At 36.6% G+C, this 17,915-nt stretch overlaps 3 protein-coding genes and 1 non-coding gene across 4 annotated transcripts; all 4 read left to right on the top strand.

Annotated features, from left to right (window-relative positions):
• On the top strand, positions 1,027-2,354 carry LOC107605012 (ribonucleoside-diphosphate reductase small chain). The gene has a single exon (XM_016306745.2). The coding sequence runs from the start codon at positions 1,161-1,163 to the stop codon at positions 2,148-2,150; it is 990 nt and encodes a 329-aa protein (XP_016162231.1). The 5' UTR covers positions 1,027-1,160; the 3' UTR covers positions 2,151-2,354.
• Positions 2,483-5,745, top strand: LOC107605013. Its single transcript, XM_016306746.2, has 7 exons — positions 2,483-2,775; positions 2,893-2,936; positions 3,336-3,393; positions 3,991-4,084; positions 4,648-4,732; positions 4,812-4,877; positions 5,425-5,745. The coding sequence occupies exons 1-7, from the start codon at positions 2,685-2,687 to the stop codon at positions 5,536-5,538; spliced, it is 552 nt and encodes a 183-aa protein (XP_016162232.1). The 5' UTR covers positions 2,483-2,684; the 3' UTR covers positions 5,539-5,745.
• TRNAL-AAG lies at positions 15,333-15,413 on the top strand. Its single transcript has one exon. It is a non-coding gene; the product is annotated as a tRNA-Leu (tRNA).
• Positions 15,922-17,506, top strand: LOC107648408 (transcription factor bHLH3-like). The gene has a single exon (XM_016352286.2). The coding sequence runs from the start codon at positions 16,583-16,585 to the stop codon at positions 17,234-17,236; it is 654 nt and encodes a 217-aa protein (XP_016207772.1). The 5' UTR covers positions 15,922-16,582; the 3' UTR covers positions 17,237-17,506.

Raw genomic sequence — 17,915 nt, 5'->3', positions numbered from 1 at the left:
CTTTGGGAAATGCCACGTCTAACGGTGCAAAGATCGTAAAATTGGTGCCGTTACGGTACTTTTTAGACAGCTGAGCATCAAGAAACGTGGCCATACAGGAGCAGCCATAATCTTTTAAGACGCGGCAAATGGATCAGCGTTAGTGCGGACGGGTTCGAGAAGGGATATTTCTGGGAGTGGGGATATGTTGAAGAAGCTATTGTCGATGGCGAAGTAGGGCAAGGATGTGGTGTCGAAGAGGGAGGTTTCGGACGCATAGTAGTTTCTTTCGATAAATCCATTTACATGGAGAGGGGGGTTTCTGTTGAGGGTGGGAAAGAGGAAGTTAGGTGGGAGAGACAAGATGTTTTCGATTGGGAGCCTTTGAAGGAGGATGAGGCAGGGGAGGACGTTGACGTCGGTGGCGGTTGTTGCGGCAGCGGGTAGGAGGGTGAAATGGGTGATGAGGTAAAGAAAGTTGCATGCGGTCGAATGTTGTTTCTCTACCATGTTTTCGAATTTAAGATGGTTAGTGAGTTTGGGTATTGAGAAAGAAATTGGAAATTCGAAGGTTTGTTTTTGACTGCTTCTTTGATTTTCTTGCAAAGAAAATTGAGGTGAGGCTTTGGTGCGAAGGTAGACGAGTGAAGTGGAATTGAAATTTTGGCGGGATAATAGAAAATAGGAGGGAGAGGGATGAAGCGTATGCCGCACTCTTTTCTTGAATTTTTGTCATTTGTTTTCATTTTTATTTTTTATTGTGTTTAATTTCAAACCCTCTGAATGGCGCCAACTCGAATTTCCGACCAAAATTCCAATTCAAAATTCACGCTGCCCAAAGACAACATTACCCCTTTATTCATACACACAAACGGCGTAACTCTCTACACACACTACCCCCAACGGTAATTTTGCAACGGGACGGAAAACTCAACACATGATTTCCCCTAATTGCCCCACTAATTAGTCTTCTCCCGCAAGCTTCCCAAGCACACCACTCCAAAAATTTTAAAATCCCCGCTCCTATTTTCATCCAATTCAAAATCTTCCTTCCAAAATATCCCAAACCCTTCATCGCCCACTATTTATTTAAACCCCCTCATCCACCATATTTCGTCACCATTCACCAACACACCATAAATAGAACTATATTCTCTTCATCCCTATCTCCATTTCCAATCATGCCTGCAATTCCAGAAGAGCCACTCCTTGCTCCAAACCCTGACAGATTCTGCATGTTCCCAATCCAATACCCTGAGATATGGGAAATGTACAAGAAAGCGGAGGCATCGTTCTGGACAGCGGAGGAAGTTGACCTTTCCGGCGACCTCCGCCACTGGGAATCTCTCACCGACGGCGAGCGCCACTTTATCACTCACGTCCTTGCCTTCTTCGCCGCATCCGATGGCATCGTCCTGGAGAATCTCGCCGGAAGGTTCATGAAGGAGGTTCAGGTCTCCGAGGCACGCGCCTTCTACGGCTTCCAGATCGCAATCGAGAACATCCACTCAGAGATGTACAGCCTCCTTCTCGAAACTTACATCAAAGACTCATCAGAGAAGAATCGTCTCTTCCACGCAATTGAGACCGTTCCTTGCGTAAAGAAGAAAGCCGAGTGGGCCCTACGATGGATCGATGGCTCAGAATCGTTCGCGGAACGCATCGTCGCGTTCGCCTGTGTCGAAGGGATCTTCTTCTCCGGGAGCTTCTGCTCGATATTTTGGCTGAAAAAGCGCGGGTTAATGCCAGGTTTAACCTTCTCGAACGAGTTGATCTCGCGAGATGAAGGCCTTCACTGCGATTTCGCGTGCTTGCTGTACTCTCTTCTGAGAAAGAAGCTGCCTGAGGAGCGTGTGAAGGGGATCGTGAAGGACGCCGTGGATATAGAGAGGGAGTTTGTGTGCGACGCGCTTCCGTGCGCGTTGGTAGGAATGAACGGAGACCTGATGAGTCAGTATATTGAGTTCGTTGCAGATCGGTTGCTGGTGGCGCTTGGGTGCAAGAAGGTGTACAATGTTCAGAACCCTTTTGATTGGATGGAACTTATTTCGCTTCAGGGGAAGACCAACTTCTTTGAAAAGCGTGTTGGGGAGTACCAGAAGGCTTCGGTTATGTCTAGCTTGAACGGTCACGGTGGTGTCCACGTGTTCAAGATGGATGAGGACTTTTAAATAACACCTGGATCACTTTATATATGCTCTAATTTTCCTTTACTCTGTTATTTAATATGTCTGATATATTGTATTCCCGTTCCCGCTTTTAGATTAGGTTTATGTGCTTTAACTCCTTTAGCCATAGGTTCCTTTTTTTTTTAATTGTTTTGTCTGTAATATTATGGCTGGCGAAATGATAAAGTATAAATTCAGTTTACCGCATTTTATTCGTATTCTAATAATATTATTTTTTAGCTTAATTTCTCGAAAAATATTATTACTGTTGATTATTGGATTATGACTATGATTCTTTTTTCTCCTTAATGGGATTTCGTTCAGTTTTTGAAATGAAGTCTCTTTTATTTGAATGTTGATGTTCGTGGCAAATTAATGAAATGCGACTGTTATTATTTAGAGACAGTGCGATATAATGAAATACAAGGGAATAAATAAATAAATAAATAAATAGTGCTAATGTTTTCGGGTGTTAACATTGTGGCCCCCATTCTTATTTCTTAGCAAGAGAGGTGTCTGTGGTTGTGAGCGTCTTCAATGGCCGCTGAGTTACAGAGCACTGGGATGATGTCCAGAGAACAGCTCTTGCAAGTCTTTGATCGATTCAATTTCCTTACTTCTCAACCTGGTATTTATTTCTGTTCTTATTTTCCAGGTTTTTGTTGTTTCAAGTTCATTAATTGGATTACGTAGCGCCTTTTGAGTTTTGATTTCTTTGCAATTTGGTCTTGTTTGTGCTTTGCAGACGTGAAGAAAAGAATTGCAGATGCCGTACATAATGATAAGCAGGTGAATTTCTTCGGTTTCATTTTGGGAGAAATGATAGACAAATTTATGGTCTTTTGCTTGGTTTAAATTGGGCAATCTGATTCTTTTGCTATATTTGGGTTATATTGATAATGGGTTCTGAAGAAGAAAATTTATAGACAGAATTGAACTTCCCTTTTTATCTCTTAAGCATCTTAACAAGGCTTATTGGTTGATTTTCTTGTAGCTGAAATTGTTAAAGAGTACAACTAAACAAAATAACTATATAATCTGTCTGTGCTTGTGCTGATTTTCTATTTTGAGGACTCATGTTTGTTTGATTGTGTCAAATAAACAAGTACTAGTATGTTTGTTTGTTTTTAGCTGGCATTTTGTAAATTGTGGGATTCTTAAATTTCTTTTACTATGATTGATTATCAGGAAGCTGTTGCTATGACTACCGCAATACAGGAAGAGATATTTTTGGAGATGGGTATTGGTAGGTTTTTTGATGTATTCTGAATTTCTGATAGAGCATGTTTGTTACTGAATATTGGTGCCTCATTTTTCATGTTAATCAGTAACATCATTATATAATAATTTAAGTAAATTCAGCTTAGTGCAAACTGCAGCAACACCAGCTATCCTACATATCTTTGCCGCTAATACTAGATGCTTGTCTGCCTAACAAATCATCCCGTATTCATCTGTTTCTTTTTCTCGTTATTATTTATTAAAATTATTTGCAAAAAAGCCACCCTACATGTCTTTTCCTCTGATATGTAAGAATGTGGAGAAACCTAGATATTTCTTTTATTTTCTTAGCCAAAGTTGATAGTAATTTATGCTGAAATTGTGTTGTCAAAAGGAAATGTTCATACATGGGACTCAATCAAGCAACAGCAATTTGTGTATTTTACAAGTATTAATCAGAATTGTTGTATTTGCTAAGAAACCACAGATATAATCTAGAAAATATTAGTGTTGAGTATTGATAACACTCACTAGGAACCAGCCATGGAAGAATGATACTAGTGTTGAGTATTTAAGGCCCATTTCGAATCTGGTACCTAACATGATATTATTTTTATGACAGATCCAAGCTTTGGTATTGCATGCCTTGGACAAATTACTACTGTGTATGAGAATGATCGGGATTTGGTAATTCAATTTTATAAGTTCCTTGCAAAGTAAGTACCCTTTCTCCTTCTACATGTATAGCTGTTTCTTTGATTATTAGAACAAATTATGTACAAACTAGAGTTCTGTTACCATGGACAGAAGACGAAATTTGTGTAAACTTCACCTAATTTTTTCTTGAGAATCGTTTGATGTTTATAACATCCATTTTCCCCCCATATTATAAAAGATGATGTTTATGGTATATTTTTCTGTGGGAGTCAGGACTGCATATGTGGACACCTGCTTAAATAATGTGTGTGGTTCATAGATAGAGCATGGCCATTTCTTGTCTAGCTCTGAGTTGTAATAACTTCGGAAAAATTGGAAACAGTTACGCTACATTACCAGCGATTTGTTAAGTGGGGAGTTTTTGACAGTGTGAAAACTGGATTTAGTTAGTCATGATTATCATCTGCTTACTTTAGTAGTTTCAGTGTTTTTGTTCCCCTTTACAAGAGAGGTTATCTGGTAGGCTTCATATATGTCACTCTTATGGCTGCCATAGATAGATCAGTAAGTAGTTAATTTTTGCAAAATGGCCTTTCACTTCGATATGAAAATGATATGGTAGAGAAGAGATGGCCTGTGATGAAGCAGAGCTTGGAGAAGAAGAATTTGCAGAAAAACTGAAAAATCAACAAAAGCTTCAGGAACTGGTAAAATATATTTAATTCCCACAATTTTAGAATCTGTTTACTGTGTACATTTCTAAAATACCAAAACAAATTCATACAGCAACTGGAGATGCTGAAGTACATGCGGAAATTTCACTTGGACGATCAATCGGCTATCCTTGAGAAGGTAAAACACTGATTCCAAAGTAGAAAATTTATGTTGAATCATGCTGGTGAATGGTGATAAGTGATTACAAAAGTATATAAGTGGTTATCATTTGATACATCAACTCTGAATCTTATTACGGTAATTTTTATGATGTAAATTGTTAGCAGCACCTATATACCAGTTATATTGCATCATCTTGTCACACATAATGGTTTATTATGCTGACTTCTTGGGATGATCTAGAATAATACTTGAATGTCAAACCTGATTTTTAATAGGACAAGTCCAATTGAATATTTATGCGCTATATGCTCATATTAATTTTATGGTATATGCGTTATCAGGTCACTTCTTCCAAATGACATGATTCATTTGATTGTGGTTCTTGGTGAACTGTCAGAGTATCATGTCTGTGTTAATATAAATATAATTTATGTTACATTAGACTATTTCAAGTTGGCTTGGCTTATTCACAAGATATCCCTCTGTAAAAAGGTTAAGTATGTTACTTAAAAGTAGCAGAAAATAAAACTCATATATGCATGTTCTTTTTTTATTCTGCCAGTTACACCAGCAGATGGAAAATGGTGATTATGAGAGCGAGACGTCAATTTTGTCACCTGAGGTGATTGAAGAGTTTGTTCAGAGGAAGGTGTCCCCTGTGTTCAAGCCAAGGTAGATCCAGAAGACTTGCTGAGACATGTTTGATTCAAGTGTGGCTTTCACATGACACATGCCTTTTTGGTTTTGGTATTGTCCACAATGACACAATCCACAAGATGTATTATTTAGTCAATTTAGCTAACACTCGGATAAATTTTTGTACAATTTGAAGCACTTACTGCATTTCTATTCTATCTAGTTTTTATTGGGAACTTGGTTATTATTATTGTTTTTTTTACGCTAACTTTTTTCCCTACCTCGTAGTGAATCCCTAATAAAAAAATTTTAAATTAGTATTGTTTGTGTTAGAAAATGGAAAGCAAACTAAAGAAAAGTAATGTGACTTATCAAGTATGTTTTGATGATTATAGATCTTTGTTAGAAGAATTAAAGTAATAAAAGTATAATAATTTATAGTAAATATATATATGCTAAATAAATATGATTGATGCTAAATGATCTGATTAATCCTAATTATACTCTAACTTCTCCCCTCAAACTTAAGTAGAGTTAAGAATACCATTTTGAGTTTGGACACTAGTGTTCGAAAACGAGTAGGATGATGAATCTTTGTGAAGATATCAGCAGTCTGATCTAGAGTCACAACAACTATGAGATGAACAACATCAATAAAGAGACGTTGGACAAAATGACAATCAATTTCAATGTGTTTGGTGATGAAAAATATCATTATTGACAATCTGAATAGCACTGCGGTTGTCACGATAAACATCAATTGGGGACGACTGAATGGCATCCAAGTCTTCAAGAAGCTAACAAATTGAGACAACCTCAACAGTGCTGTCAGTGAGATCACGGTATTCAGCTTCGGTACTTGATCGAGCAGTAAATGTTTGCTTCTTGGCTCGCCAGGAAATAAGAGAGTCACCAAGAAATAAATAATAACCAGTAGTAGAATGACGATCAATGGGATCACCAGCCCAATTAGTATCTGAGTACGCTTTAAGGGTTAAAGATGAATAGGAAGAAAAACGAAGACTATGAAACAAAGTACATTTGATGTAGCAAAGAATGCGAAGAACTACAGCATAGTGAGTAGTATGAGGAGCAGACAAGAACTAGCTAAGAACATGAACTGGATAGGCGATGTCTGGTCATGTGACAGTCAAGTAGATGAGACCTCCAACTAATTGTCAATAAATAGTAGGATTATCTAAAACAATGCCATCCATAGAACTAAACCGAACATTAGGCTCAAGAGTAGTAGACTTTGTGCGACTATTTGTAATTCCGCCTCGAGTAAAAAGATTAGAAGTAAACATAGCTTGAAAGAGATAGATGCTGTTATCTGAGGATATGCCTTTAAGGCCAGGAAAATAACTGAGAGAACCAAGATCTTTCATCTTAAACGTGTAGTGAAAGGATGCTTTAAGATCAGAGATACCATGAACATCATTTCCAGTAATGTTCATGTTATCAACATACAAAAGTAGAAGAACAAACTAATATTCACTTTTACGAATAAAGAGAGAATTCTTATGAGGGTTGCAAGTGAAACCGAGATTGCATATAGTGGTGCTGAACTTTTCAAACCATTCACGAGGAGCTTGCTTAAGACCATAAAGTGCCTTACGAGGGAGATAGACTTTGCTAGAAGGACAAGGATATCCCGGACATGGTTTCATATACACCTTTTTCAAATTTTCATTAAGAAATGCATTCTTCACATCTATCTGACTAAGAGACAATTTTCTGACCGCAACAATGGCAATGAGAGTGTGAATAGATGTGAAACGAGTAACAGGAGCAAAACTATCTTCATAATCAATACCATACTCTTGCATACATCCTTGAGCAATCAATCGTGCCTTATAACAGTCAATAGAATCATCAGAGCGAGTCTTGATCTTGTATACCCATCTACTACCCACAATTTCATGATCAGAAGGAGAATCAACTAAGTTCCAAGTGTGTACTTTTTCAAGTGCTTGGATTTCTTCTTGCATTATTTGCTACTAATTTGGATTTGGGGAGACTTCTCGGAATGATTTAGGTTCATGGTGATGAAGAATAGTAGAAAAACAATGATAATCAAGAATATGAGAAGGTGAATTTCTTACTCTAGAAGAATGATTGAAGGGAGGAGGCATAACAGCAGGAGCAGGATCATCGTCTAGTCTATAATCATCGAGAGATGGAGAAGATGGAAGAGTAGGAGATCGAGAGGTTGACTTGAGATAGAAGCTGTAGAATCATCACTAGGGAAAAGATCAACATTGGAGTTAGTAAAAAATGATGACTAAGTAGAAGGAATATACTCAAATGAGGAGAACTTAGAAACATGTGATGCTCCCAGAATACATGACGAGATATACGAATACGTCTAGAGAGAAGATCCCAACAACGATAATTCTTGTGTTCAATGCCATAACAAAGAAAACAACACATGCGAACTTGAGGTTCAAATTTATTATGTTCATGAGGCTGAAGAAGAACAAAACAGATACAACAAAAAATTCAAAGAGAGTTGTAATCTAGAGAAGTATGATAAAGATGCTCAAAGAAAGTAATGTTATCAAAGATAGATGAAAGAATTCTATTGATAACATGGACAATATTAGAACAACTTCACCCTAAGTACGCTCAAGACACGAAGAAGAAATAAGCATTGCACTAACAGAGTTAAGAATGTGATGGTGTTTGCATTCAACCCGTCTATTTTATTGAGACGTACTAAGGCAAGAAAACTAAAACAAAGTACCTTGTTTAGCAAGAAAATTTAAAAGTTTGGAGTCACGGTATTCCATAGCATTATCGCGTTGAAAAACTTTAATGACCTTGAAAAACTGAGTTTTAATCATAGTGACAAAGTCAATATAAATCTGAGGCAGCTCATGGCGATTAGTTATCAAGTAAACCCAAGTAAAATGTGAATAATCATTAATAAAAACTACAAAGTATCGAGCCCATCCCATAGAAGCAGTGGGAGCAGGTCCCTAAACATCAGAGTTGATAAGATCAAAAGGAGAGCAAGTAAGAGATGAATTATTATGAAAAGATAAAGTTGGTTGTTTTGCAGTTTGACAAGAAATAAAATCAAAAGATTCATTATTAACTTGACCTAAAATACTCTTAGACACAAGATGACGCAATTTTTCTAAGGAGCTGTGGGCAAGACGGTGATGACACAAATGAATGTTAGATGGAGAAAAAATAACACAGAGATTTGATGTCAAACAACCTTCTGACCTTACGTCCAGTTCCGATGATTTGTCTCATCTGATGACCCTGTACACGACAACCAGAAATAGAAAAATTGACATCAAAATTGAGACCAACAAGTTGACCAACAGAAATAAGATTAAAGTTTAATTTTTGAGTAATATAAGTATCAGAGAGATTAAGATTTGATTGTAAAATAAAATCCTTATATATCGCATGCAAGAAGGAATCATCAGTAGTGTTGACAGAAGATACATTTATAGTGATAGACAAAGATAAAAAAAAACGACGCAAAATCAAAATACCATTTATAATTACCTGGAGCATTGAAAAGAGTAGCAGGAGTATTACCAGTGTAAAATCCCGAAAAATTATAAAAGGGTTTAATTGAATAATTAATCTTTAAATTGAAATGGTTAAAACGCGTCCGAGCGGAGTCGAAAATCAAGACTTAGGAATTTAGAAATTTAACAATAATAATTGGATTCAGCGAATTTTTTTGAGTGGAAAAATACAATTTTATGCGAAAATACGCATAAAAACGTGTACTGGTATTTTAGCCAGCTGTATCGACTTAAATCTGCCCGGTACTGTGAGTGAGAAAATTAATTTATGAGTAAAAATGTTAAGAAGTTAAAATTTATAATTTGAAAAGTGAACATAATTAGAATACGAATTAAAGCGCTAATCTTAAAGGTTTTAGCTTAAAGTTGGGTCAACGTGAGTGAATCGTGTCCAAGTGGACCCAAATCCACACTATATAAGAACTCATTTTAGTACAAAATAACCCATTTTTTCCCTTTTTGAGAGAGAGGTTCGGTGGTGAAGAGAGTGGAGAAATGAAACTCTAGCCACTATCAACTTCAAACCTCCATAACTTTTGCTTCGGTGCTCCGATTGATGAGCCATTTATGGCCACATGTCTCTCTTCTCACCCTCTTCAATTCTATATAGGTATTATAACGAGTATCTCATTGTCCTCTGTCCAGTTTTATTTTTTTCTCTAAATTTGTGTTTTAATTTGGGTTTTAAGGAAATATTATGATTTTGGTTGTTTGGGGATGATCTTGTATGAGCTATTGATGAGTTTCATCAACAAATTTTAGTGGATAAAGGTAAGAGATATTTTTCTCTTTATTTATGAAGTTTTAAGAAACCCTAGAGTTTGAATATTGTGCATACTATGTGAAATGAGTGTAGATTGAGTACCTGAGGCATTGAATTGAGCATTGGTGGTGTTTGAGCTTGGCGAAGGTGAAGTTGGGACTTGGTCTTAGTGAATTTAAAGTTGACAGATTGGTCTTGGCGTCACTAAAGGTACGATTTAAGTTTCATTTAAATATCATGTAGTGTGAGGAGAATTCCTAGGCTAGATGCCCATAGGATTAGGTTTGGATTGTTTAATTAGTTGGTATGGATATGTATAGTTGATATGTTGTAAAAATTAATGATTGGGTTGAGAATTGTGTGAATTTGCATATTTGGTATGTTGAAAAATTTGATGAATTGGATAATGATTATTTAGTTGTGGCATAGGTATTGAATTTTTGAATTTGGATCGAAGGCCATGAATTTGGGCCGAAGGCCAGAAAAAGGTAAGAAAGGTAAGTGGTGTTTGTATTGTGTGATGATTGATTGAGTTTGAATGGGAAATGTGGTTTTGGATATGAGGAACTTGAAACAATTGACGGTAGAGTGGGAAATGTGATTTTGATGTATTGGATTTATGAAATTGAGTTAGAATATGTAGATGAAGTAGGTTTGGATTTGATTGAGTGTGAATATGTGGATTGAGTTGGTTTGGGTTCATTTTGTTGATTGAAAATAGTTGAGGCTTGTGAATCTTTGCAAAATTGGTAAATTCTGTTTTTTGGTAAAAATAAATTTTTGACAAACTGTGGCAGGCCGTAATTCGACCCTCGAAGTTGAAAAACTTTCAAAATTGTATTTTTATAAAAATTTATTTATCGATATTTTCAACGGTTCAAGAATGATTGAAAAATAATTTTTGTACAAAAAAATATGAAGGTTTGAAAATTTGGTTCAAAAAAGGATTTTTTTTACACCTAACAGCTTTTTGCCTTTCTGCAACACTCGCGTACGCAGAGGTGCCACGCGACGCGGGCAATGGGTTCTATCCAGTGGTCTCGCGTACGCGGAAGGAGGCATGCGTACGCGAAAGTGTCGAAATTGCAGACTCGCGTATGCAGACGTGGTACACGATGCGAGAACATGCTGCTGTTTTCACCAATCGCGTACGCGAACAAGGCTTACATACGCACAACCTCCAGATTTTGGAAAAGTGTGTTTTTATGTCTTTTAACCATTCTTTTGGCCTTCTAAATCTTTATAAAATTTGATACGAATCTAGAGCCGGTGGAATTGAGGATAGAAGAGTTAGGGATAAAGCCAGATGAATTGAGTTAGTAAAATTGAGAGAAATGGACAAGGTGTTAAGTGAGAATGATGATGATTATGAGATTGATAATGAGAACGATGATGATTATGAGATTGATAATGGGAATAATAATGATTATGAGATTGATAATGAGAATGATGATGATTGTGAGATTGACGATGAGAATGATAATGATTATGAAATTGATATTTGAGCTTGATTCTGAATTTAATACACCTTCTTGGGTAGATGCAATGGAATTGATCCACTTGCTTCAAATTTGGTTTGAGTCTACTGGGGTAGATGCAGTGGTTAGCCTCCACTTGTTCCTAGTCGAGAATGATTTGAGGTTTGAGAAATTATCTGAGTTTCGAATTATTTTGGGTAGATGCATTGGGTCAGCTCCACTTGCTTCAAGTTGAGATTTGAGATTCTGTTGACCCTGCGTCGTAAGTGTGGTCGGATACTTATACCTTTCCGGATGAGCTCTCCCCCATGAATATTTTTATATATATATATATATATATATTGAATAGTGAAACTATCTGAGTTTCAGATTTCCTTGGGTAGATGCAGTGGGTCGGCTCCACTTGCTCCAAGTTAAGATCCGAGATTCTGTTGACCCTGCGTCATACGATGTGGCCGGACACTTAGACCTTTTTGGATGAGCTCTCCCCCATGGATATTTTATTTTGAATAATTATGATTTTGAGCTTGGGGATGCGCGCTCACAGGGACTGTCCAATGGTTAGCTACCAGGACATGTCGGTTTGGCTACATAACCGACAGATGATATCATCAGTCATAGGGCAGGCATATATCATTTGCATATGTTTGATTTGTTTGGGTTTGCCTAATTGTATATGCCATACTATGTGATTATGTGCTATTTGCCTTACTTGAATCTACTTGTGTTTTACTTGTCTGCATTGCTTGTGTTTGTACAATTGAGAGGTCCCTCATGCTGGTGTCGGTTGACGCTGAGGGCTGTCCTTGTTGAAATAAAATGATGAGATGATTAAATAACAATGATGAATATTCAATGAGATGATTTGACCTCCCTGGGTAGATGCAGTGAAGTGATTTCACTTGCTCCAGGTGAAGATATGAGGTATTGATATAGAGTTACTGAGTCGAACTAGCTGGTGTTGGTTCTGTTTATAATTCTGGTTTTGTTATGTTGGAGAGTTGAAAAGTTGGGAAAGATGAGAGTGATGAATTAGATTTAGTATTCCCTTATGACAGTTGCCTATTTATGGATTAGTGAGAACCTATGATGAATATTTGATGAAAGGAAGCTTATGATGCTTAGTGAGTTCCTATATAGTGCATTGTATTTATTTGGCACTTTTACTGTGCTGGAAACCCATGGGTCGGGGGTTCTCATTCTGTATATATCTCTTATTTTTCAAATGTAGGTCCTGGAGCTCAGTAGTGAGCCGTGATTCATTTGAAAGATGGTAAAGATTATTGGATTCCTGTTTTACTTTTGCTTAGAATCTCTCCGTATTTATCTTGAAAAACTTATATGTATGTACTTATCAATTTGAAAAACTTGACTATAGAGACTTTGATGTATATTTTGGGAGAGATAGGAAATATTGTTGTCAAACTAATTTTATTCTGTACCCTAACCGGCCTAAACTTCGCATGTCGCGACTGGTGACTATTTACTTATGTTACATACTTATATCCTATCTTTATCTTATTCTCCTTTACTGCTTTATCTTTATATTGCTTCCCAGGTGCACTTTATCTTCTGTTTATCAATACGTGAGTGTATCATTTTGCGATTTTATTTTACTCCTTTTCAGACTTCTCGTTTAATACTTCTTTTCAACATATATATGATTATGTATTATAATCCACCTTGAGAGTCTACCACCTTATTATCATTGACTTATGGCTCGAACATAAAGATTTGAATATTAGGGTGTTATAACTAGAAAAGGAAAGAAGTTACTTAAGAAGTTGCTTAAGAAAGAGACAGGAGACGGGTTGAGAGAAGCAGAATTAATAGATTCAGTAGCAGCAGTAGCAGAAGCAGGCACATTTTTGGAGAAGTTGGGACGAGAATGATACTTGGTCTAATCAGGATGTGGTAGGCGTGTAGGGCAGGTAGTAATCAAATGTCCCTAGAGCTTGCAATAATGGCAAAACAATATTGGGAAATTGAAGCCAACATATCCTTTCTGCTTGTATTTTCAACAATCAATAGAGGGGTTAGTCTGGGAGTAGGTGACCAGAACGATGACAGTTTTGGCAAAATTTACCCTTCTTGTTTTGTAGGCTGAAAAATATATGATTTTTTCATAATAGTAGAGACAAAGACAAAAGAGAGAAGAAAATACAAAATTGGGACAAAAATCGAGAAAGTGAAGGGCAAAATTAGAAAGAGCTCACCAAAAAATCTTAAGAAAGGTCCCACGGTCTGCCACATCAGCAGACACGTCAGAAGCCATGTCAGCCAATGAAGGACACATTGCAGCGTCTAGATGGAGGAGAAAAACACGTCAGCACTGACTCAGCGGGCTGACACATGGGTACCAAACGGGATGGATCGGGTCGGGCCAGACACGGGTTGGTTGTGGATTAATGGGAGGTTCGGTTTGTAACAAGTGGAGAGCTTCTTGTCTATTGATCTGGTAGCGAATCCGACGACGCTGGATACATCTGGAAAGGAGCAGAAAACTAGTTACGGTAGGGACTTGTGGTGGCACGTCAAGAGGTTTCCAACGACGGGGTTACGCACTACGGGAAGAAAGAACAAGGGGCTATGAACTAATTTTTCATGGAAAAAAATTGGCTCTAATATCATGTTAGAAAATAAAAAGCAAATTGAAGAAATGTAATGTGACTTGTCAAGTATGTTTCAATGATACAATATAGAAGGGTTTATATAGATACTTGTTAGAAAAATCAAAGTAATAAAAGTGTAATAACTTATAATAAATATACATATATGCTAAATTAATATGATTGATGCTAAATGATCTAATTATACTCTAATAGTATGGGATAGTAGGTAAGGGTGGAAATAGACCAGACAGTCTCTTAGGTGCTTATAAGGCATGTATTCGACCTCACCTGTTATAAAATAAGTCCATATTCAGACTATTATAAAAGCCTTATTTTGTTAATAAGTCAGATCTAAACTCACTAATTAGTCTTATTGGCTTATCAAGTCTATTTGGGCTTATTAGAACATAAAGGTAGAAGCTCATGTGCAATTAACTTTATGTGAAGTTGATAGTTGAGAGTTATTAAATGATTTGGTAAATTTGACTAAATTATCATCTAACGATTCTCAGTTAACTTTATGTACATGAAGTTAATTATACTTGAATTTCTACTAAACATAAATAACTTTTATTAAAAAATAGTTTTTATAAGTAATATTTTAAATTTTTTTTATTTTTGTAAAAAAATTGTGAACTTATTTAATAGGCTTGAGATTAGGCCAGATTTAATAACAAATTAGGCTAGGCCCAGTTTGGATAAACAATTTAATTAAGTTACTTTTGAAGAAATAGCTTAAACAATAAATGCTTATATTAAAAGTAGCTTATAAATAAGTTATTTTGTATTTGATTTTTTAGTTCTAAAAGTACTTATTTTAAGAGAAAAGTGATAAAGAGTTTTTTATTATGAGAGAAGTCATATTTTTTTAACTTCTCCTTAAGTACCAAAATAGCTTTTTAGAAAGTTGCAATTTTACTTTGAAAATTGTATCAGACATTAATACTACACCTTTTCATAAGTTAAAAATTAAAAAAAAGTTACTTATAAACCTATCTAAACGGGCCTTAATACTTAAAAAAAGATTATAATAAATAAGTCAGATTTAGGCTAATTAACGGTATAATAAACTTGTCTATTTCTACCGCTAATAGTAGGTTTGCAATTGGCTTGACGATTTTGGGATTAAACCGCAAATTATTTTGAATACGAATATGGTGTATCTTTTCTAAAAGTTTCAATTCTAAAAATTTTATCCCTCTTAAAACAATTGAAATGCATTGGTTAATAGTAAACTCATTTAATAACTATTAAATCTAATGTGTTGTGCGGAATTCTAATAAATTTAGTTAAAGTTAACTGTATTCTAGTATTAAACACTGGCAGGAAGCATTTTTGTTTGTGTTACTTTTTGCAATAAACTCATTTAAATCATTAGAAATAGACACCATAAGATTGATATAAAATATGAGCTCCAAATCAGCACCAAAGTTGAGATGGCCGAGTTGGTCTAAGGCGCCAGATTAAGGTTCTGGTCCGAAAGGGCGTGGGTTCAAATCCCACTCTCAACAGTTAATTTTTCTCTTTTTTCCGCTTGTTCTTTTCCATCTCTGAAACACTGGGTCATGTCAACAGGGCTTTTGAGTCTTTGACGAACCAAAAAGATAAGTAAATGGGTTTTCTGATCACTGTATCTTTGAGGCCCAACTTCAAATTTATATTATAGTTCTGTTCTTTTTTTATGACAAAAGTATAGAGTTTATATTTTATTTTATATTTTATATTCTGTGGAGGGCATGAAAATAAAAAAACCATTGCAGGGGATAAGATGACATTTAACATAGACTGAACGGCTGTATCGAAACAATTTTTTATGTATACTATAATTAACATATATTTCAATATTTGTATTATAATCACAATATATATCTAATACATATTTTTTGAAATTACCCATATTATATTGTTACTTAATAATTTTTAACGGAAATATACAATAATATTCATATGCTTTCAAAATTATAGAATTGACCTAAATGAAAAATAATACTTACACAAATTAGTTAAGAGTAAAGGACAAATAGGTCCCTAACCTTTTTTTTTTTGCGAATATTTTCGTCCTCAAGAAAGGAAAAATACATTCAAGTCCCTCATCCCCGAAAAACGTGGACATTTCAACCCTTCCGTTTAATTCAGGCATTTGGGCTGGACGGAAAACGCTGACCTGGCAGAGGTGGAGCTGACCTGGCCGTTATGGAGCTCACGAGGCAGGGAGCTTTTCGAAACAGGACACATAAGTTTTCGGAGACAAAAACGACGCCGTTTCGTTATCTCCCCCAATCTTTCAAATTTTTCTGCCCTAATCCCTCGTCTGCACAGAATCGGCGAAGTGGGTGTTATGAGGAGTGGAGGAAGAAAGAAAATTCTTCCTTCCATGGCATCTGAAGGAGTATCATCAAGATGGAGAAGAAGTGGAATCTGTGTTTTGTATGAGTGATGAAGACTAGGGTGTGTTGGAATCTGTGTTGGGTGCAGAAGCTGTTGCATACTTTGTTTCTGCGGTTTCCAATAATTTCTTCTCCAGCGTGGTTGCTTCTGCTTTGGCTTTGGCCAGAACTGATGCTGGCCTCCGGCGGCGGCTGTGCCAGGTTCTAGAGGGTTCCAAGTGGAATTATGCTATTTTTTGGCAGGTTGTTGGGCTAAAATCTGGTGGCTTCGCCTTGATTTGGGGCGACGGCCAATGCTGCGATCCCAAAGGGGGGGGGGAGCTGGCGAGGGAGGATCTGAAGGGAATTGGAGTGGAGTTAGTAAGGGTGATAAAGAGGAGCTGCGAAAGAAGGTGCTGCAGAAGCTTGATGCATACTTTGCTTGCTCTGTGTCGAAAGAGGTGAATTATGCAAGATTAGATATGGTTTCGGAGTTGCATATGTTTTACTTGGCCTCAAAGTATTATATATTTGGTTTCGATTCGCCTTGTGGCCTTGGTGGCTCTTTCAAGTCTGGCAAATCAATTTGGATTTTTGATTCTGCTAGCTGTTCAAACCAACTAGAATCAAGATCATTTCTTGGGAGACAGCTGGTCTTCAAACGGTTGTTTTTGTGCCTCTTAAAGCCGGAGTTGTTGAGCTTGGTTCCGTGGAAACAGTGCCAGAAGACCAGGGTGTTTTGGATTTGGTCAGGACAGCATTTGGTGCGAGTAAGTTGCCCCTTAGATCTCCACCCGATTTCCAGAGTCATTAAGACATTACAGGAGCATCAAATCATGGCTCCAGAGTCAGGTGTTTCAACATCGGAGGGAAAGATGATTCATACATTCTCCATAAGAGCGCAGGGCAGCAAGGCTGCTGCAATACAATTGAAGGAAAATCTTGAAGCATCCTTATCCAAAAACTGATAAGTTTTCAAAAAAAATTATATATTTATCATGTGGCATGTTAATGCAATGCAACAATGTTATTGTTAGGTATATACTTGTGGCTCTCTTTGAACTGATTTGTAATCAGTGACCTGAATTATGTATTTACTTAAGATAAATAGCATGAATTGAATTAAATTGAATCTTCCCTTTATTTTTCACTTGTTCAGCTAACAAATTTTGGATTAAATGTTGTTTGTGGTCATTGTTTCGCTCAGTCATGGAGGTGATTCACTTTCCTCCACCATTGGATGTGGTGGAGTAAGTAATTCAAATCTGATTTTCACTTTTTTTTTCTGGATTTGGTCTTGTCTCCATGGAAGTAGTTCATCGAAGACCATCAATCCTCCAAGTTGGAAAGTCACTGTCGCTGCCGTCACGGTAGAGGGTGGTGCTCTCCATTCCCGAGAAGAACTCAGGGCTCAACCTGATAACGGATTGGAGCACTCTGAACCCGGATTCACTCTATTTTTTCAAGCTTGTGTTCAATCTTTTCTAATAAAAGCACTTGGTGTTGGATGAGAAGTTCTTTTCTCTTCCCCCACCTCCACTTCCTCTCCAACTGGATGATACTCCTTCAGATATCATGGCACAAAGAATTTCCTTTCTTCGTTCACTCCCCACAACATCCACTTTGCCGTTTCTGTGCAGATGAGGG

This window comes from Arachis ipaensis, chromosome B06 (genome assembly GCF_000816755.2).
Source record: "Arachis ipaensis cultivar K30076 chromosome B06, Araip1.1, whole genome shotgun sequence".
Classification (NCBI taxonomy): domain Eukaryota; kingdom Viridiplantae; phylum Streptophyta; class Magnoliopsida; order Fabales; family Fabaceae; genus Arachis; species Arachis ipaensis.
This window is presented reverse-complemented; position numbering and strand designations above follow the sequence as displayed.